This window comes from Salmo salar, chromosome ssa03 (assembly GCF_905237065.1).
Source record: "Salmo salar chromosome ssa03, Ssal_v3.1, whole genome shotgun sequence".
Taxonomy (NCBI): domain Eukaryota; kingdom Metazoa; phylum Chordata; class Actinopteri; order Salmoniformes; family Salmonidae; genus Salmo; species Salmo salar.
The window spans coordinates 58,457,224-58,479,978 of record NC_059444.1 but is presented as its reverse complement, the minus strand read 5'-3'; the positions used below and the strand labels follow the sequence as shown (position 1 = coordinate 58,479,978).

Sequence of the window (22,755 nt, the reverse complement as noted above, 5' to 3'; positions counted from 1 at the left end):
CCCTTTAAATTAATTTATAAAACCTTAATGACTATCACTATCAGTTTTTTTATCAGAAGTTTGTGTGTTATCAACAAGTATGATAAGAGGAGTAGAAGTATTGCCAGAGGTGTTTTTGGAAACATGTGGCACGGTGCTAAGTTCAAACTCAATTTAGACCCTCTCTGAACTGCACGCAAAGCCCCCAAAATTCATTTAGACTTACTTAAATTCACTTCATCACCATTTAACCAAGTCTGTGGTCTCCCTCATGGAATCACAGCTGAGAAATGGAAACAGGTTCGTGAGGCTGCCAGGACGTTTTTTGGGGCATTGTACATGACCAATTCCCAGAATTCAATGAGCCATGTAATCAATATATAAAACGGTGAATTTTTTTTTTTTTTTTTTTTTTTTATTTCAACTTTATTTAACCAGGTAGGCAAGTTGAGAACAAGTTCTCATTTACAATTGCGACCTGGCCAAGATAAAGCAAAGCAGTTCGACATGATGGGAGGGTTTAACAAATCTATGATTGCGTGTTTTAAATTATCTTTACATCACGTAGCCTAGGAACCTATAGGAGTGTCTACCTAGATTATACTTCATCCTGTTGTCATATGCTCTTATGTCAACTGTTAATAACAACTGCATGACCACTTCTGTCATATGCTGTTACATGCTTCATAAGAGTACATACCAGATGATATTGCAGGGTGTTATGTCATTTACTAACCTCTGTGTCACATTGTTACATTGAATGGAATGATGGGCGTCATAACCATGTCATATGCCGTTATAAAGTGTGCACAGACACCTTAAGTAACGTGAGCGTCATTTGAGGCGTTATGAATCAGTTATGCATGTGGTTGCTCCACAGGATAAACTGAGAATCACAAAACGTTACCATTCGAAGGATCTTCAAGAAACTATGACAAATGGGAGCACAGATGTATTTAGGATTATAAATATTTGTTATATATAGATATAAAAAAGAAACATTATAATACCAACAACTTGCCAAAACACAAAAATGTTATAATAAAACGGAAGCAAATTGAATTTTACAACATCAAGGTTGCTGGAGCACACCAGGATTTGTGACAGGTGTGAAAAAAGGAAGATGTGCAGGCTACAGTAACAATGGCTAGTTAGTCAGGTATCTAGCTAGCTAATTAGTTGATGTTGCAACTGCAACATTTCGTTGACCCACCGATGGCTAGATAGCTTACTACCACTGATGGCTAGATAGCTTACTACACCGATGGCTAGATAGCTTACTACTACCGATGGCTAGATAGCTTACTACTACTGATGGCTAGATAGCTTACTACTACTGATGGCTAGATAGCTTACTACACCGATGGCTAGATAGCTTACTATCTAGCAATCTACTAGCACTAGCAAGTTAACTTCACTAGCTACTGGTGGAAATAAAAAACATACTCTGTAGCACATTGCACATTAACACCCTCTTTCACAATTTAAACGCAATAACATTTTCATCTTAATACACATTATTTTACACAATCTAATTAATGTCATTAGCTATTAACAATGTTATGTGCTGTGGCTAGATTAGGGTTAGTGATATCAAGTATCCTTGGGACATCCCTACCCTAAACCCTAACCTTAACCTTAACCCCTACCCTTACCTCAAACCTAACCTTAACCTTAACCCTTACTTTAACCGTTTAAAATGTATATTTCAGTGGGGTGACATCAGAGTTAGGACATCCCAAGGATTCCGTTTCCTGCTAGATTTGCCCAATGATTATATGAAGCCTGGATTGCGGATGCTACACTACATGACCAAAAGTATGTGGACATGCTCGTCGAACATCTCATTCAAAATCATGAGCAAATCAAATCAAATCAAATTGTATTTGTCACATAGACATGGTTAGCAGATGTTAATGCGAGTGTAGCGAAATGCTTGTGTTACTAGTTCCGACCATGCAGTAATATCTAACAAGTAATCTAACCTAACAATTTCACAACAACTACCTTATACATTCAAGTGTAAAGGAATGAATAAGAATATGTACATATAAATATATGGATGAGCGATGGCCGAACGGCATAGGCAAGATTCAGTAGATGGTATAGAGTACAGTATATACATATGAGATGAATAATGTAGGGTATGTAAACATTAAATAAAGTGGCATTGTTTAAAGTGGCTAGAGATGAGTCAGTATGTTGGCCACTCAATGTTAGTGATGGCTGTTTAACAATCTGATGGTCTTGAGATAGAAGCTGTTTTTCAGTTTCTCGGTCCCAGCTTTGATGCACCTGTACTGACCTTCTGGATGATAGCAGGGTGAACAGGCAGTGGCTCGGGTGGTTGTTGTCCTTGATGATCTTTTTGGCCTTCCTGTGACATCGGGTGGTGTAGGTGTCCTGGAGGACAGGTAGTTTGCCCCCGGTGATGCGTTGTGCAGGCCTCACTACACTCTGGAGAGCCTTACGGTTGTGGGCGGAGCAGTTGCCGTACCAGGCGGTGATACAGCCCGACAGGATGCTCTCGATTGTGCATCTGTAAAAGTTTGTGAGTGTTTTTGGTGACAAGCCTCCTGAGGTTGAAGAGGCGTTGCTGGACCTTCCTCACCACACTGTCTGTGTGGGTGGACCATTTCAGTTTGTCCGTGATGTGTACGCCGAGGAAGTTAAAACTTTCCACCTTCTTCACTACTGTCCCGTCGATGTGGATAGGGGGCTGCTCCCTATCCTGGCATTATAACGGAGATGGTCCCTACTCTTATGGGACGGCTTTCCACTAGATGTTGGAACATTGCTGCAGGGACTTGCTTCCATTCAGCCACAAGAACATTAGTGAGGTCGGGCACTGATGTTGAGTGACTAAGCCTGGCTCGCAGTCAGTGTTCCAACTCATCCCAAAGGTGTTAGATGGGGTTGAGGTCAGGGCTCTGTGCAAGCCAGTCAAGTTCTTCCACACCGATCTCAACAAACCATTTCTGTATGGACCTCGCTTTGTGCATGAGGGCATTGTCATGCTGAAACAGGAAAGGGCCTTCCTCAAACTGTTGCCACAGAATTATCTAGAATGTCATTGTACGCTGTAGCATTTTTATTTCCCTTCACTGGGGCTAAGGGGCCTAGCCCGAACCATGAATAACAGCCATAGACTATTATTCCACCTCCACCAAACTTTACAGTTGGCACTATGCGTTGGGGCAGGTAGAGTTCACCTGGTATGCACCAAACCCAGATTCGTCCGTCGGACAGCCAGATGGTGAAGCGTGATTCATTACTCCAGAGAACACGTTTCCACTGCTCCAGAGTCCAATGGCGGCAAGCTTTACACCACTCCAGCTGACGCTTGGCATTCCGCATGGTGATCTTAGGCTTGTGTGTGGCTGCTCGGCCATGGAAACCCATTTCATGAAGCTCCTGACGAACAGTTTGGAATTCGGTAGTGTTGCAACTAAGGACAGATGATGTTTATGCGCTACGCGCTTCAGTCGGCGGTCCCGTTCTGTGAACTTGTGTGGTCTACCACTTCACGGCTGAGCCGTTGTTGCTCCTAAATGTTTCCACTTCACAATAACAGCACTTACAGTTGCTGTCATTGTGTTTTTATTGCTATAGCCCCACGACTACTACCTTGGAACCTGAGACCATCCTCCCACCTCGTGCCTGGCGAAGACACTCAGCTGGGGGGGGGGTCCAGATAACCGGATGTTTGTGCCTGACACGGTCCGCTCTGTGGTCCTGGAGTGGGCCCACTCCTCCAGGCTTGCCTGCCACACGGGCTCCCGTCGGACCCTGGCTTTTGTGTGACAACGTTTTTGGTTGCCTACCATGGTTCCTGATGTCTCCGCATTTGTCGCCGCTTGCACGGTCTGTGCACAGAACAAGACTCCTCTGCAAGTTCCGGCTGGTCTCCTCCAACCTCTGCCGGTCCCTCACTGTCCTTGGTCTCACATCTCCCTGGACTTTGTCATAGGTCTCCCCCCGTCGGATGGCAACACCGCCATCCTGACCGTTGTGGATTGGTTTTCCAAAGCCGCTCACTTCATTCCTCTCCCCAAGCTACCCTCTGCCAAAGAGATGGCCCAGCTCATGGTGCAGCATGTCTTCCGGATCCATGGACTGCCAGTTGACATGGTCTCCGACCGGTGTCCTCAGTTTTCATCCTGGTTTTGGAAGGCGTTCTGCACCCTCATTGGGTCGTCGGCCAGCCTGTCCTCCGGGTTCCACCCCCAGTCCAGCGGCCAGCCCGTTTCCCATCTCCAAAGTCATTAGCCCCTCTGCTGTTTGTCTTCTGTTGCCCCGTACCCTTCGTATACATCCCACCTTTCAGAGATAATCCATGTCTCACAGCCCTTTGTCTCCTGTTGCCAGTTCGTTTTGTTTGTGAAATCTACCAGCGATTGTTCCCCTGCTCCTGCCTGTTTCTTGCTCTTGTTTTCTAGTCCTTCCCTGTTTTGACCGTTCTGCCTGCCCTGACCCTGAGCCGGCCTGCCGTTCTGTACCTTGCCCCACCTAACTGGATTATTGACCCCTGCCTGTCCTGACCCTGAGACTGCCTGTCATTCTGGACCCTTTGCACCCTTTATGGATTATTGACCCCTGCCTGCCTTGACCTGTCGTTTGCCTGCCCCTGTATTAGAAATAAACTTTTGTTTCGACGACACTGTCTGCATTTAGGTCATACCTGAAATGTGATAGTATCAGGCTGGGTGAAGAAGGAGTTGGGTTCTGTAAATTCGGTCAAAGTATCCAGAAGTGGACTTGTGTTGATTTTTTTGTGTTTGCTGTCCAGAGGGAGAGGGCAATACGCGTTTCGTAGCTGTGTCCTGCTTTGCGCTCCGGAACAGAGTGCCGCTGAAAGGAGTGATCTTCCTGAGTGTTGAGGTAGATCCACTGAAGTTGAGGATCCCCTGTGTCTGCGATGCACGCCGTTTGGTACAACACAGACCCAGTGGCGAGCATGAGACTGAGGAGACTGTCTGTTTAGATGCAGAGTGTTTGCAGGATAAAGTCATGCTAGGGTATATAAGTTATCCCATGAGAACTTTTGTTCTGAACACACCACAGTGTTTCGATGCCAAGTTTATGGTCATGATGCAGCAGTATGTAGGAGGGAGATTCCGAGGTGTGAGAAGTGTGCAGGTGGACATGAGACAAAGTGGAGTGCTTCAATTGTGGGGGTGGCCATGTAGCTGGGGATTAGAAATGTCCTGTGCGAGTGAGACCGTTTTTAAGTTTCCAGGGTGAGGGTAGTGCAGAAAGTGTTATATGCTGAGGCAGTGAGGAAAGTAGAGGATTGTGGGAAAAGGGTGAGGGAGCCTGAGAGTATTAAGTAGTAGGCCAGTACAGAGTGACCCAAACAGTTTGCGCTTTAGTAAGGTTGGCTTCTTGGCGTTTATTGCTATGGTCATTAATTGTACTGCACAGATGGAAAAGGAATCCCAGAAGATTGAATTGGTAGTAGCAGCAGCAGCGTTTTTGGATGTCATAGATTTTAATGCAGAAGAACTACAGGGGGTTTTGAGAGAAGGGATTCCAGCCTCCCAGGCCAACGGCCTGGTGTATGATCTGTTAGGGCAATTGTAGTGGAAAGGTGTGGTGGGGATAGTGGTATGTATGTAGGGTTAGATGGTGGTGCAATTTCCTTTTTTCTTTTTTTGTGAACAAATGGTCAAAGCACTTTCTGAACTGTGAAAAGCAGCAATACACAGCAAAGCGTCTAGTCTGCCGGAAAACCACATGAAGAAGAAGACAGTTTGCAGATCCTATGAAAAGTTATTTAGCTTCAGCTCTTGTGTCAGCGTATCATATCGCTGAAATCGGAAGACTTAATAACAGAACAACAACGCATGAGAAATTATTAAATTAAAAAGTAATTGTGTTTAAAGTATACTGAAAGAGAATGTATTGTGTGATGTGCTGCAAAATTTGCTTTATAATTTGAAATTCCTCCGGTAGCTAGCTAACTATCTAGATATGCATAGATGGGGGCACAGTGGGGCTGTTTGTTCTCATGTCGTGGCCCTACGTCTGTGGCTAGCTAGCTACAGGCAATATTTGGATTGTGAGAAGCATGGCTCTCCAACTCTGCTCCTGGAGAGCTACATGTTGCAATTGCACCATCAACTACTTAGTTAGCTAGCTGGCAACCTGACTAATTACACATCTCCTTTATAATATAGCTGTCATTTTTATTGTAGCCTGCTCATCTTCCTTTTTTCACAGCTGTCACAAATCCTGTTGTGCCCAGCAACCTTGATTTTGTTGTAATGTTTTATAGATTCTGTTTTGTTTTAAAAAAATGGTGTGTGTTTTTTGGGCAAGTTGTTGCTATTATAATGTTTCCTTTTTTATATATGGACGCGGTCCAATTTGTTCAACTCAGAGCAGTTTATTGTCTCGTCCAAATAAAAAAATCCTAAGTACATCTGTGCTCCCATTTGCCCATGTTTTTTTAATCCTTTGAATGGTACAACGTTGTGATACTCTCAACTCATCCTGTGGTATAAGCACATTCATAACTGTTTTATGAGACCTCAAATGAATGTCACATTACTTAAGGTGTCTGTACACACTCTATAACGGTAAATGACATGGTTATGACACCCATCATTCCATTCAATGTAATAATGTGGCACAGAGGTTGGTAAATGAGTTAACACCCTGTAATATCATCTGGTATGTAGACTCTTGTGTAGCATGTAATAATATATGACATAAGTTGTCATGCAGACTGTGTAATAGCAGTTGTTATTAACAGTGACATGAGCGCATATGACAACAGGATGAACAGTCATCTATATAACGCCCATTATACCTAGTTTTATAACATTTTATTTCATTACTCATAACTATTTAAAACTACTTATTACAGATTATGACTAATGTTATAATGTGTTATATAGTTGTTATAAAGGCTTTATGAATGTATACATAAGGACACCTACAGTAAAGTGTCACCAATTGTTCCCTTGTGTTAAAAGCAAATACCCAATTAGGAAGATTAAGCTGTATTGACTTATTGATTGATTGGTTTTCTGCTGCCTTGCCAAATCCCCTTGCAGAAGACGTTATAGGGAGCAGTGAGCTGCATATTTCTTCACCTCCCCTCCCTCCTTCCATCCCTCGCCTCATGAATGCAACAGGAAGTGGGTGATCAATTACATATTCAACTTACACAAAAAAGAACAGTCTGAACTATATGTAAATGAGCTTACCCACTTAAGTATAGCATCTGAAGGCTGTTTCATTGTAATTTACTTAGTGATGTTCAGACTAAAATTCAACGGCTACAACTTATTATGTAATGTGGGATATTCCACGCGTACTGCTACTACCATCATACCAATGTGAGATCAGCAATACTTAGAAACTAGGTCATTTAAGGACGCGAGGGGCATTATGCTGATAGAACCAGTGATGCCACCTTTTAGAAAAATAAACACACAAATGAGGATGGATATTCGGAATGAAAGTGACAGTATGGGACAAATAAATTCAAAGCTGTTTCTCGTATCAGGATTTGATTGTACAGTTATAATGGTACTCTCAACCCTGGATTTCCTCCCTAAATGCAGGATTCAATGGTTGTTTGATTATTTCATTGTCAGCAATTACAATGTTGTTATAGTATAGTTTCTACGTAAAGGGTAGTACTACAGAAGGGTCACCCTTCTTTGCAACTTTCTGAGGACTTAACATCAGCCATAAGTAGCTTCTCACCCATCAAAATGCTTTAAGTGCTTAACTTATTCATGTACTGTAGTCGAGAGAGAGATTGATTATGTATTGGGGTCATACGTCTGTAGCTTTATTGATAGTTAGGCTACCTGCAGGCATTGGTTCTTGAGGATGTCAAATATACAGTACATCAATCTAAATCGGTCATAATATAAACGTTTTGTCCCTCTATTGTAAAACTATTTTACTCACTTTAGTGGTTGGATTGATATACCTGGGAACACCTTTTAAATGTGTTTGTCATCAGGGTGTATGATTGCTCCACAGTAAATAGATCTGACATTTATCCTTCACAATCCAAACAGACATTGTATCTCCTCGCCCCAAAAGTGGCTAAACTCTGACCTCTAAAAGATACAACACAATCAGACCATCTGACATTCCTAGATTGTTTCCAAGACAATTTCCAAGACAATTTCCCCAACTAGCAATTTCCAAAATAATATTCCGCACCGATAACATGGTGATCATGCAAACTGAGAGAGCAGGTGATAATCAAACTTCAATAACATCTCCCCTCCCTTAATAAGGGACATGTTGCTGCTGAACTCTTGTCCTTCCTTTGTCCTATCATTGTGCTGAGTCATTTAAAGATGTTAGATTAAAACCATATCACGAGATGTAGTCCTTTACAATCATACTCAGGTTGAAAATGGCAGATTTGGGCACTGATAAGCTCCTAAATTGGAACAAAGTAGCTGTACAGTAACATGCTATAAATGACATCGGAGCTCTCGCTCTAAGCTTCACAGCGCTGTGAGGGTTATGACTGACAGCCGTTCTGAACTGAAGCACAGCACGTGACAAGAAGTTGCCCCCATCTCTCCCGCTATTTGAAACTTTTGCAGATGCTTGTTTGTCTGAGTAAGGGAAATGCTTTAAATTAAGAGGACTCTGTGTATTTTGAAAGATGAGACAATGAGGATTATAATGAATACCGCTTTGATGTCATACAAGCAAGCCAAACACCTGTGAGTCCAAATGTGCACTTCACATTTCCATAATCATAAAACTCATGTCATACGCAGTGTCAACGTTTTTGATCACTATGTTTGATGTACAGTTACAAGATGACGTGATGTTATACCCTAGGTTGTTCTGAACAGAATGAGCCTATGTTTGTCTATTGTAAAGAACATTTAAGGCGGAACACGCACCTGAATGCACTCATGACTCCTTTCTACACTCTAAGAAAAAAAGGTTCCAAAAGGGTTATTTGGCTGTCCCCATAGGAGAACCCTTTTTTGTTCCAGGTAGAACCCTTTTTGGTTCTATGTAGAACTATTTTGGGTTCCATGTAGAACCCTCTGGGGAAAGGATTATACATGGAACCCAATAGGGTTCTACCTGGAACCAAAAAGGGTTCTTCAAAGGGTCTCCTATTGGGACAACCGAAGAACCCTTTTATTTCAAGAGCGTATGCGCACCAGAATTACAGTCTGTTTCGCTGAATTGCCTTATGAAAGCCCTACACGGTAAGATTGTATTTTATAACATATCTAGTCTAGCTTGGCAATAGAACAAGCTTTCAAATGATGCCCACCTGACCCAGATTGTGATTTATAATGGGCGGGTTTGGATTGCATAAACAACAGTAATTGTTTGATGGCGGGGATGCAGGGTTGTGTTCCAACCAAAACAACTACACTTGTACTTGCTCTAGTTCCTCAACGGCACAGCTAGGAGAGCTCAAAAAAAGAACCTTATAGTTGACAACTCTTCTTTGAGTCATTAAAGTGCATTGAAATGACAAAGTAACTGTGCACACTTTGGAGAGGTGTGTGGCCACTTGAATACACAAGTTAGTCCTCTCACTCGAACCCTTGTAATCTTATGTTGCACCTACCCCACATTCTCCAAGAACATTCTTATCATGTGACAATGTATTCAGACTATTTTATGATATTGTTATCAACAAATGCGGCAAAAAGTACAGCAAATGTAAAATGTACATAACATCAATAGTGTAATGTTTGGATTCAGTCTTGTGTCAGGTGAACTGTTGTGTCCTAAACTTTGGTCTTATAATTTTCCCATAATTACATTTTCCAAACCCTTTGAATGGCAGCCATGCTTATACATATGCTTTTCATATTTCTTCCGTAAGAAACATTTCAATGCCTCCTTATTCATATAGGTCCCTTTTCACAAGTGTAAATGGTTAAATTAAAGTCTGCATTTGTGGCAAAGAGATGGCATACACAACACTTCGGATTCCGTGTTTCAAAACGTACAAAAACGGACTTGAATGATCATGGGCATTCAATATCCAAAGAGATTTAAATTCTACAGAGCTTGAACGATAAGATGATAGTCCTTGGAACATCTTATTACTTAAAGCAGTGTGATTCACAATAAATTCCAACGGTACGACATCCTGAGACGGCTCCGTGTGGTTGGTGGTGATCTCACTGCTCCACCTGTGTTTAGCTCCGTCTGAGTGAAAGGGGATGTGAGGTAGGCTATGAACAGAATTACGCTAGATAGCCACATGATGTCATCTGACTGATCAACCCGATCCTCTCTGACTTGTATGGGCACAGTCGGACACACAATTCTCCGAAAAGTAGGATGGATGCCAGAGCGAAAGTATTTCTTCAGCGTGTTCATTTAGTGGCTAAAATTGTTGACGGGAGGAAGTGGTCCGGCCTGGAATGGCCAGTCAGCATGTCTTTCTTTAACCTACGTTGACATTTAAAAAATGCAAGCTATTCTTTATATAGCACATAGTAAAAACAATTGAGTAAAAGTGGAGTAGGAATTATCAGATGGTTTAAGGACTTTCTAGAACTCATTTGAAGTTATAACTCCTAGGAGAAATGACTTGCTGTATTGAGATAAACTTAACTATATCACAAAAAGGCGGGGCAGACATCCAGGTAGTTTCTATATAATAAAAAATACTTCAGTCCAAATATGTGGGGATAAACAACATGTGACAGATTCAGCAGTGTGAGGTGAGTAAGACTCAAAGACAGAGACAGAGACTGTTCCTGAGTACCCTAGGCCTACTAGACTAGGGTTAGCCTTTAACAATACCCCCAAAACCAATCCACACAAAATACATACTACACTCGAAAACAAAAGCTATTTGTTGCCCACCTCAAGGGATTGTCCCTCCATTGTCCAGTTCATTGCCATTGAGAGGAATATAGATGCTAAAACATGCCCTGGAGGGGTATTTCTACTGTCTAATGTGTCCACCACGTCAAGGGCACGTGTACCAGTCTGTAAGTACCAGTGGGCAAACAGATCCCTAGGTCAGATGAAAGACGTCTAGCTGGAAGAAATCCGTCACATTCCCTCCTGCTATTTAATCCTGATGAGCATTTTTTTACTTCATTGTTGAACTTTTGTGTCTCTACGACTACAATTTCAGGCTTAATTACTTTTTGGGTTGACAGAGTGCAAATGAGATCCCTCTGCTTAAATGACTTTGTGGAGGAGGACTCAAAACACACAACTCATTCAGCTTGGGTCTGCGCAACCTTGTTTATTGGGAAATAAATACAATTTAGGACCTATCTACCGGTAGTTCTAGGTTTGTGTTTGTATTGTGTGTACCACTGAAAAGCACTGGGGTTTTAAATATAGTGGCTGTCTCTGCCCTTGGTTGCATATGACCTCACAGAACACTGCGCCCGTCCCACATCATCCCCCACTCTACCACAGACGCGCCAGACTTTAGGCTAAACCAGGAAACTGTGGCTTTTCCTGGGTTATTAATTTCCAACATGGCTGCCGTTATGACTCACCATTTGATACAAACACATCTTTAGAAAAGATAATGCACATCCTTGACCTCTCCTGGAATCTACTCTCCATCCACAAAGCATCATGCCTTAAGGAAAATACTCAACACGGAGCGACCAGTATTCTCTGGTGCAATCCGCTATTACATTGATGTGGCATGTAGTCAGGGATGGTGCTCATACATAATGTATTACTAGCTGCGGTAATCACTCATGGGGAGTGACTATTGGAGGGCCGTCAAATGGAGATGCTCTGTTATACATTTTATGACCCCATTCCTTTTGGAAAAAAATCCACTAAAGGATAAGAATCCTTTCAAACAGTGTGTTAGGGGGGTAGTGATAGCCTATACATCTACTAACTGCATCAAATGCAAATCGCCACTGTGGTCTCTGATATCATTTGTTTAGCAGTGAGCATGTTGACATTTTAGGGTCAGGTAGGATTACTGTCTCCTAGAAACTTTATAGAAATATCCTAATATGGAATTGTGTAACATAAAAGATGCATACTTCAAATAAAAGACAACATAAAAAGTAGATGAACATTTCAACTTCAAATATGCCAATACAATCCTTTACAAAAGCCGCTACAAATAGATGCAAATATGTCAAATGCATTCAGTACAGCAGAAATGCTAGGCCATGGCTTAGAGACAGAACTTCCCTCACACAGATTTTAACATGCTGTTATTTACCTAAATATGATCATTTCTGAAGTACATCCAACAGAATTCAGTCATACACTTTGACCAAACCTCATTCAGCATGTATAATACGTTAGTGTCTCCCTCCACTCCTCTGTACACTGTTTTGCTCTGTGTTTTTTAAGTGGTGGTTTGTGCCATGCCCTTCAATGACTCAAGGACAGCTTAAGGCACAATAGAGGCAAGATATATTGCAAATTTCATGTGGCATAATCTTTATTACAGCTGGCAAATTGTGCTTTGCTATCATTTGTATTCTACTGTCATTACACCATGTTAGCCCTATTAGCTTTAGTATCATTTTGTGCTGAGGGAGCCTTAATTAACCCTTGTTGTCAAAGGTCAAAAGGTTATAGAAGGTTCACTCATTCATCAACCGCTATCTGTGTTTGATTGTATCCATTTCGATGATGGATTGTCATAAAACATAGGCTTTTGATTCAGAATAGATGGCTATAAATGTCTCCTCTTCCAGCCTAATTCTCAACAGCCTTGATAAAAATATGAACAATATAATCTTAAAGTTGTTTCATTGTTATATCATTGCAATAACAATGTTTTGCAACATTTAAGTATGATACTGTATAATCTGAGCTAACCGTGTTGCTAACGGAGACGTGTGGGACATGTTTGTACAAGTGAATGTTTCAATATACAGTTCCTTTAAGAAGTATTCACACCCCCTTTGACTTTTTCCATAGTTTGTTGTGTTAGAAGGTGGAATTAAAATTGATATAGTTGTCATTTTTGGTCAACGATCTACACAAAATACTCTGTAATGTCAAAGTGGAAGAAAGATTCTAGCATTTACGAAAAATGTATGAAAAATAAAACACTAACATATCTGAATTAGATAAGTATTCATCCCCCTGAGACAATACATGTTAGAACCACCTTTGACAGTGTGAGTCCTTCTGGGTAAGTCTCTAAGAGCTTTGCACACCTGGGTTGTACAATATTTGCACATTATAATTTTTTAATTCTTCAAGCTCTGTCAAGTTGGTTGTTGATCATTGCTAGAAAGTCATTTTCAAGTCTTGCCATAGATTTTCAAGACGATTTAAGTCAAAATTGTAACTAGGCCACTCAGGAACATTCAATGTCATCTTGGTAAGCAACTCCAGTGTAGATTTGGCCTTGTGTTTTAGGTAATTGTCCTACTGAAAGGTGGATTCGTCTCCCATTGTCTGTTGGAAAGAAGACTGAACCAGATTTTCCTCTAAGATTTTGCCTGTGCTTAGCTGTATTCCATTTATTTTTATCCTAAAAAACTCTGTAGTGCTTGTCGATGACAAGCATACCCATAACATGATGCAGCCACCACCATGCTTGAAAATATGAAGAATGGTACTCAGTGATGTGTTGTGTTGAATTTGCACCAAACATTGAATTCAGGACAAAAAGCTCATTTCTTTGCCACATTTTTTGCAGTATTACTTAAGTACCTTGTTGCAAACAATGCATGTTTTGAAATATTTGTATTCTGTACAGGCTTCCTTCTTTTCACTTTGTCATTTAGGCTAGTATTGGGGAGTACAGTAACAACAATGTTGTTGATCCATCCTCATTTTTTCTCATATCATAACCATTAAACACTGTAGCTGTTTTAAAATCACCATTGGCCTCATGGTGAAATCCCTGAGCAGTTTACTTCATCTCCGGCAACTGAGTTAGGAAGGACGCCTGTATCTTTGTAGTGACTGGGTGTATTGATACACCATCCAAAGCCTAATAAATTACTTCACCATACTCAAAGGGATATTCAGCTCAGATGGGTTTTTTTACACTACCATTCGGTGCCCTTCTTTGCGAGGCATTGAAAATCTGTGCTTGAAATTCACTTCTCGATTGAAGGACCTTACAGATAATTGTATGTGTGAATACTTATTGACTCCAGACATTTCAGCTTTTTATTTTTTTTATACATTTCTAAAATGTTCTACAAACAAAATTCCACTTTGACATTATGGGGTATTATGTGTAGATCAGTGACACAAAATCTAAATGTAATCAATTTTAAATTTAGACTGTAAAACAACTAAATGTGGAAAAAGTAAAAGGGGTGTGAATGCTTTCTGACAGCACTTTATATACAGTACCACAGACCTCTACATGAATAAGCCCCTCAATGTAAATAAAGGTGTGCTGTCTAGGTTGGACACAGAAGTCAAACAGTCCTTTCCTCTGACACAATCAGGGAGTTCCAGCTTGTGTCTTACTAAAATCTCTGTTTATGTGGGACACATTGCATGGTAGGGAGGTGAAAGCTGTTTTTCTCACTCTTAAACTTCCGTCATGGCATACATGTGGTGAATATGAACGCTAAATACATGTGGGGCTAAATAAAGCAACACAGGGAATCGAGGCACACAAAGCTTTAAGCAAAACGACACAAAATATACAGTAACTGGAATAACAGAATGTTTTGCTAATTCTGACACAAATATGTCACTGATAGGCTATGTGCTGTTATAATCTCCACCCGGCACAGCCAGAAGAGGACTGGCCACCCCTCATAGCCTGGTTCCTCTCTAGGTTTCTTCCTAGGTTTTTGGCCTTTCTAGGGAGTTTTTCCTAGCCACTGTGCTTCTACACCTGCATTGCTTGCTGTTTGGGGTTTTAGGCTGGGTTTCTGTACAGCACTTTGTGATATCAGCTGATGTAAGAAGGGCTATATAAATAAATTTGATTTGATATGATTTAAAACTGTTCTAAATAAGCTCACTACCTTACCAAGTAGGTACAAATTGGATGCATGTATTGAATTTATGGCTTTGCCAGTCAAGGCCATAAGTATTGTTACTGATATTCAAGACAGTATGAATTACATAATGCTCTTATAGACTACCAATATGTGAGAGGTTGGCAATGCTATAGGCCTATACATAAAACAGTCCAGAAGAGTATCCACGTTGCAACTAAAATGACACTCTGGCTGCATTTAGAAAGGCAGCCCAATTCTGATATTTCACTAATTGGTCTTTTGACCAATCAGATCAGCTCTGAGAAAGATCTAACATGAAAAGATATGATGTGATTGGTCAGAAGACCAATAAGTGGTGAAAATGTTTTTTTTAATCAGAATTGGGTTGCCTGTTGAAATGCAGCATATAACCAATTAAAATAAAAATGCACACACACAATTTTGCACATAATAAATGTATTGTGTCATCATGCAGAAATGTTAAGGACATTGAGTGAGTGATATATTTTGGTCTTGGGAGAACAAATCAATAATATGTGTGTGTGTGTGTGTGTGTGTGTGTGTGTCAATGACAGAGAGCAATAGTCATTTTATGACATCTGTAGCCTATAATGCTTAGAAATATGTTTTAGAATAACAAAACTATGCCTGTGCCTTTTCAACCCCCAGAATTTGGCTCAAGGTTTCAGTTTCATCTTAGGTATATGATATATAGTGCGATTGAGCTTCGATTATGTCCCTTCTCAGCAACCCCTACCCCAGTTCATAATCAATAAAATTGGTACAGATATTGTGCAGCAACGCACGCGCGCACCCTCAATCGAAGGTCTATCAGCAGTCTCTTTGGATTACACCGGAACAGTCGGTATAGACATAGTAAATATAGCCGGCCAATCTTTTGCTCACTCACACACGTAGCACATTCGGTAAAACCCGTGCAGACACGGCTTGCTCAGAGTAGGACGATGGAGCGCGCGACGTATACGTCACTGTGATGTTGACGATTACATAAAATGTAATTATTACCCAATCATATAACATCTGTTGCCAGAATTACGTGATATTCTATCATTATAATATAACACCAACAATATTATTTTCATAGAATTTAGACTGACGGTAGCGATTATTTATCAATTTCACTTCAGATGGCATCCATTATATCGGGAACGTGAGGGGGTTGGGTTGGGGATACAAAACCATAAATCACAGGTAAAGAAAGAACGAAAATCCGTCTCAGAGAGAAAGATAATCGACAAAATGAACACGTCTAATAAACGCTCGTATGGTTCGTTTGGACACGAAAGCATCACAGCCGAGAGATTTCTGTAGCCTAGTCTCGTTGAATCTACAATGGGCAGTGAGGCAAGTGCCTAGTGTCTGACTGAGTATGGATCTAGCTGTGTTCAGCGTTTCAGTGGGAAGACACTGGAGTAGGCACAGAATTCATGCAAGGTGAATCCGCTGACCACGGGCTATCTCGGGAACGGTGGCACAATCACAATCATGTGCTATAATGTTCACAGCAGTATAGCCTGTATTGGCTCTACATTTGGATATAACAATCACACACAGGCACGCACGCACACACGCTTTAGATATAGGTGCAGAGCGGCAGTGAGTCCAGGCGTTTCCTCTGATATTTTATTGATCTCCAGACGTTGGAGGTTGGGCTACGCCAGAAAAAGCCACGCATGCTTCGGGCCTCATATCGATTTTATTGCCTTGTTTTTCAATTAAACCTTACACAGACAAATTGCACAAACATATGACAGTGGCTATCCTCATGGCATATAACTAGTCACCGAATGTGTTGTAAACCGGTATGAATGGGGTTTTCCAATGCAGGGAAAAAATGAAACCGTGGTGCAGATCCTGCCATAGCATGGTGTCGCCAAAGCAAACCCAATTGAACCCTACAGACGCATAGTTGGGAGAGAGCTACAATTCGGTCCTCCTTGATCGAATTTGGGTCTAATACAAGGAATAATGTAAACCATACCCCATTGTAGAGGCCAGTTATAACAAAATGTACAATCTCATAATATGACCCCCCACCCCCACCTTATTCGGCCCCATCCCACTCCTATAAAACGCTCTCTCCATCAACTATCTAGAAAAAGATACATCCGATGGGCTGAGGCAATTCTGAACAAATATTTCGTTCTACCAAGGGTTGAAGAACAATCTTTAACGGTGTTTTCAGGGATTGCTTGGCTATGAGGACTATAGGCTAGGATAGCTTTCATCCACTGTATTTTACCACTGTTAAGGGTAGCTGTCCATCCTTATTAGCCAGCAATAAGAATTCATAAGCTTATATTGATTTGGGTGATTTCTAGCAGTAGACTATCTATGGTAGATGTGTTTGTTTTATATTCTTGCCTGCCTGCCTGCCTGCAATGCTAATAGCCCTATACTATTTTCTCAAATCACTGCATTTTAACGGACCATTTAATAGAGAAGTCATATTTTATCCTGCTCATATTACGTGTATGATCATCAGTGCACGCATGCGGGCACCACTAGGCTATTGACACTGATGGGAAGACACATTCGAATGCGTAAAATATAAATGAATAGCCTAAAGATACCCGCCTCTGTATTTTTGGTAAGAACCGAAACCTCACATATTTGTTATGTTTGCCGTGAAGTAGCGCTCAGCAAGGAGATGTCAGACGCTGACGCCCGATTGCGGTGAGGAATCGGAAGGGAAGAGAGAGTGGAACCAAGGGAAGGGGGCAGGAATAGTATAGATATATAAGCTTACACTTCGTAGTTCTTGTGTACGATCCTTCATTGTTTCCCCGCCGTGCTGGCTGAAATATAATCGCCTGGGTTTTTCCGCCTCGTTGTCTTCTTATGTCCAAAGGTCCGACAATTTGATATTTTCTTCCAGTATTCAAATGAGGGGGTAGCTTATGAGTCTCCCCTGTGCGCTACCTTCTCTGTCTTTTTTCCTTTTCTCTAGTCCCCCCTCTACCGTGCTTGTGCGTCCTCCTTGGCGGTGCAGTGTCGCCCCGCAGCGCGCTCCGACTCCAGCAAACGAATGCGATACGAGCGCGGTACTGATGCTGCAAAAAAAAAAAGGATGAAAAAAGAAGCGATGCGGAGGGATGGAACTCTGTGCGCACGCGCGGTCTCCCTCTCTCCATCTCTATCACTTTACCTGCTACCCCTCCCCCTCCGCCCTTTTTTCCCTTCGGTGTCTATCCGCAGCGCGTAATCGGTCGGCGCTCCAAGCCAACCAGTGAACTGTAGTTTGTTTTAGGTGAATTAAAATAATTTGGTGGAATTCCAGCCACGCGCATGGAGACTGGGTAGGGCAACGGAAACCCCAGCCTCCCTTCCCAAAGGAGCGGTTTCCTCAAGGGGCTCAGGGTGGTCTATAGTGGCAGGCAGAAGGAAGTGAGATAATCAGAGGATGAGGTGATGCTACCCCCATTAAACACTTTTTTTTTATCGGAAGCCACCCACTTCAATGCACAAGAGCTCTATTTATGAGCTGTCCACCACTAACTGGCAAACGCCATCATAATGACTGGAATAGAAGTCAGCTGTAGGCTAAAAGGCAATGTAGCCTACTGATTTAGAGAATTCAATATCAGACTTTACTTTCTGTTTTAATATTAGGCTACAGCAGACTATTTTACTGATAGGCAGATTTTGTAAACCTTAACATAGTTGTATACGGTGAAAAAATATAAGTTATTAGATTGTTATACATCTAGACCTGCATTCTAATAGCCTATAACCGAGGCAAATGACATCAAAGTTGTTTCAACATTTCAGACATCTTTGTTTAATTAAATTACAATAGGCTACCATGTTAGATTTCTTTATAAGTCTAAATCTTGTGTCAAAGTTATCTTATTGTATACCGTATTCAGTGGCCTTTCCCCCCAAACCAACAGAAGGGGTCATATTACTAAACATAACATGAATATTGTCTCCAACCTTGTGTTACAATTCCATTTCCTCACATGTTGACTCAATTGATCAGAGTTGTGCCCTCACATTCCATATTGACAGTATCCCTGAATGGCCCCTGACTGTTTGAGCATAGCCTACTGCAAAGAAGAATCAATAAGAGCTCCTAACATTATTCAATGCCTGTATTCAAGGCAATGTATGGACTTCATGTCCTTATAATGCACACGATATCGTCATTCAGTGGAATCATTAGTCTAGCCCAGATGACCCAACCTGTGGCTTGGCATGGTCCAGTACTATCTGAAATACTTCTCAGTTTTAATTACAGTAACAGGTACTGAGGTTAGACCGAAGTTGTTAGGCTACCAATATTACATGGGAGAAATTCAAAGGATAAACATATACTATCTACCAATTGATCAGTACCTATGTTATGCAGTGCCGTCTTATATCCAGTAAGATCGCTAATAAATTGGGCCAAGGTGCAGAGTCATTTCAAATAAGGCTTTTATGATCGTGATGAACTCACGCTCTACTCTAATTTCCTTGGAAGTGGCAGCATGCCCAGTGACAAACAGTCTTGTACTGTATAACTGTAAGGGAAATGATATGATTAAAGGTTTGACTAAATGATTTCACTCAGAAACCTTATAACCTGTTGAAATGTATTCGAAATAAGGCTATAATAATGGGTTAAAAACTATATTCCAATACTGTGTGTGAGTAAGACACTGTAACCACTTCAAAAAATGAGCAGGGCAGAGTTGATAAGACGACCTTGGGAAAGGAACAGGAGAAGAGGCCTCCTTAAGTTAGGGAGAGAAACAACGGCCTGGGAACGGCTGGCAAAAGATAAGGAGACAGGTGGTCTGGGTACTGTGGAAAAATACAGCCGCCTAAAGCTGGGTGGAGTTCTCTACTGGTGTGTGTGTGTGTGTGTGTTAATATAAAAGGCTTTGTACATTGTAAGGATTTCAGAGCTCTCATAAATAAACGTTTTGACCCTCGTAGGCTGGTTCTCCGTCTGCTTCATTCAACCAGAATCTTACACACTCTGGGGGGCAGACTGAGTAGTTTAATTGAAGTTCGGTTTAAGAACATTGATAACTTAATTCACGTAACAATAACCCACCTTAATGTCTTCCATTTAGCTGGCAACGAGTAGAAAGAAAAAAGCAGAGATGAGGCAGGGTTAAAACATAGCCGACAGAGTGGGGGTCCATCTCACTAAAAGGGGTATATCCTGAAGGAGACCCTGACAGTCATTACATGTCACATATGCCTGATACACACTATGGTGGATGTGTAACCAGTTCAGCCCAGTACAGTTTGGCTTGGCTAGGCACAGTTTGGCTCAGCTCAGTTTGTCTGAGTAGGCTGAAATAGATACAGTAATGAAATCCATTGTGCACGCTGCTCTGTTTTAACTGGGTAACTGGGTAACCTGTTCTTTTCACTTCTAACAAGTTCCCATCTGTCCTCACAAAACCAGGCCTGCTGAAAAGGACTCGGAGTTAAGGCCTACAGTTGAAATAAAAACCCATGATCTGGAAGTAGTTAAGTCAGAGATAAAACCTGTCGTATACACCCCAAATATCTCTGGCAGTTTAAGTGCTCCCTTCAAAAAGTCGTAAAAACATTTCACTCCAGGAATTCATCTTTAGAGGTGATCATCCTTTTCCAAATAATCAGCCGTTATAATTAGAATTTTAAACTGTCATCACAAAACCCTTATGGAAAAACAACATGAATTTCATGTGAACACATGATCTTATGTGAAGTTAATGTCATAACATGTGACAACATGTAAAGCATCATGAAACTGCACATGTGAAAACGTGATCACATGTGAAGTTTTCCAAAAACATGTTTTCACATGATTTCACATGTGAAATTTCAGGTGAAATCATGTGATTTTCCACATGTGAAATATTTGAGTTTCTCTGTAAAGGAATACAGGGCCAAATCCTACTGTAACTTGGTATCCATGAATAACTTGAATTCTCATGGCTGCCGAAAGGAAAGTTATATATACACTGCTCAAAAAAATAAAGGGAACACTTAAACAACACAATGTAACTCCAAGTCAATCACACTTCTGTGAAATCAAACTGTCCACTTATGAAGCAACACTGATTGACAATAAATTGCACATGCTGTTGTGCAAATGGAATAGACAACAGGTGGAAATTATAGGCAATTAGCAAGACACCCCCAATAAAGGAGTGGTTCTGCAGGTGGGGACCACAGACCACTTCTCAGTTCCTATGCTTCCTGGCTGATGTTTTGGTCACTTTTGAATGCTGGCGGTGCTTTCACTCTAGTGGTAGCATGAGATGGAGTATACAACCCACACAAGTGGCTCAGGTAGTGCAGCTCATCCAGGATGGCACATCAATGCGAGCTGTGGCAAGAAGGTTTGTTGTGTCTGTCAGCGTAGTGTCCAGAGCATGGAGGCGCTACCAGGAGACAGGCCAGTACATCAGGAGACGTGGAGGAGGCCGTAGGAGGGCAACAACCCAGCAGCAGGACCGCTACCTCCGCCTTTGTGCAAGGGGGAGCAGGAGAAGCACTGCCAGAGCCATGCAAAATGACTTCCAGCAGGCCACAAATGTGCATGTGTCTGCTCAAATGGTCAGAAACAGACTCCATGAGGGTGGTATGAGGGCCCGACGTCCACAGGTGGGGGTTGTGCTTACAGCCCAACACCGTGCAGGACGTTTGGCATTTGCCAGAGAACACCAAGATTGGCAAATTCGCCACTGGCGCCCTGTGCTCTTCACAGATGAAAGCAGGTTCACACTGAGCGCGTGACAGACGTGACAGAGTCTGGAGATGCCGTGGAGAACGTTCTGCTGCCTGCAACATCCTCCAGCATGTCCGGTTTGGCGGTGGGTCAGTCATGGTGTGGGGTGGCATTTCTTTGGGGGGCCGCACAGCCCTCCATGTGCTCGCCAGAGGTTGCCTGACTGCCATTAGGTACCGAGATGAGATCCTCAGACCCCTTGTGAGACCATATGCTGGTGCGGTTGGCCCTGGGTTCCTCCTAATGCAAGACAATGCTAGACCTCATGTGGCTGGAGTGTGTCAGCAGTTCCTGCAAGAGGAAGGCATTGATGCTATGGACTGGCCCGCCCATTCCCCAGACCTGAATCCAATTGAGCACATCTGGGACATCATGTCTCGCTCCATCCACCAACGCCACGTTGCACCACAGACTGTCCAGGAGTTGACGGATGCTTTAGTCCAGGTCTGGGAGGAGATCCCTCAGGAGACCATCCGCCACCTCATCAGGAGCATGCCCAAGCGTTGTAGGGAGGTCATACAGGCACGTGGAGGCCACACACACTACTGAGCCTCATTTTGACTTGTTTTAAGGACATTACATCAAAGTTGGATCAGCCTGTAGTGTGGTTTTCCACTTTAATTTTGAGTGTGACTCCAAATCCAGACCTCCATGGGTTGATAAATTGGATTTCCATTGATTATTTTTGTGTGATTTTGTTGTCAGCACATTCAACTATGTAAAGAAAAAAGTATTTAATAAGATTATTTCTTTCATTCAGATCTAGGATGTGTTGTTTAAGTGTTCCCTTAATTTTTTTGAGCAGTATATATATAAACATTACAATAATTTACTATGGTAATTAAATGATAATTCTTCTTCTGGTGTTCTCTGCACTCACTGTGCATTGCATAAAGAGTGAAAAAAGAAAGAAAGAAAATCAATACATATTAGTAAATAAGGTTATCCAAACAATAACTACATCCCTAGAGCAGTAAAATAATATACAAACATATATACAGTGGGAAGAAAAAGAAAAAGTGTATCTGAATCCTTTAGAATTACCTGGATTTCTGCATAAATTGGTCATAAAATGTTATCTGATCTTCATCTAAGTCACAACAATAGACACACACAGTCTGCTTAAACTAATAACAC

At 41.7% G+C, this 22,755-nt stretch overlaps 1 protein-coding gene across 1 annotated transcript in view; it reads right to left on the bottom strand.

Annotated features, from left to right (window-relative positions):
- LOC106600813 (syntaxin-1B) overlaps positions 1 to 17,976 on the bottom strand; it is a 61,561-nt gene extending 43,585 nt beyond the window's left edge. Inside the window, exon 1 of the mRNA XM_014192509.2 lies at positions 17,650 to 17,976. Within this exon, the coding sequence (XP_014047984.1) occupies positions 17,650 to 17,679 (30 nt within the window). The 5' untranslated portion in view covers positions 17,680 to 17,976. The remainder of the gene's footprint in view (positions 1 to 17,649) is intronic.
- Between the last annotated feature and the right edge of the window lie 4,779 nt (positions 17,977 to 22,755).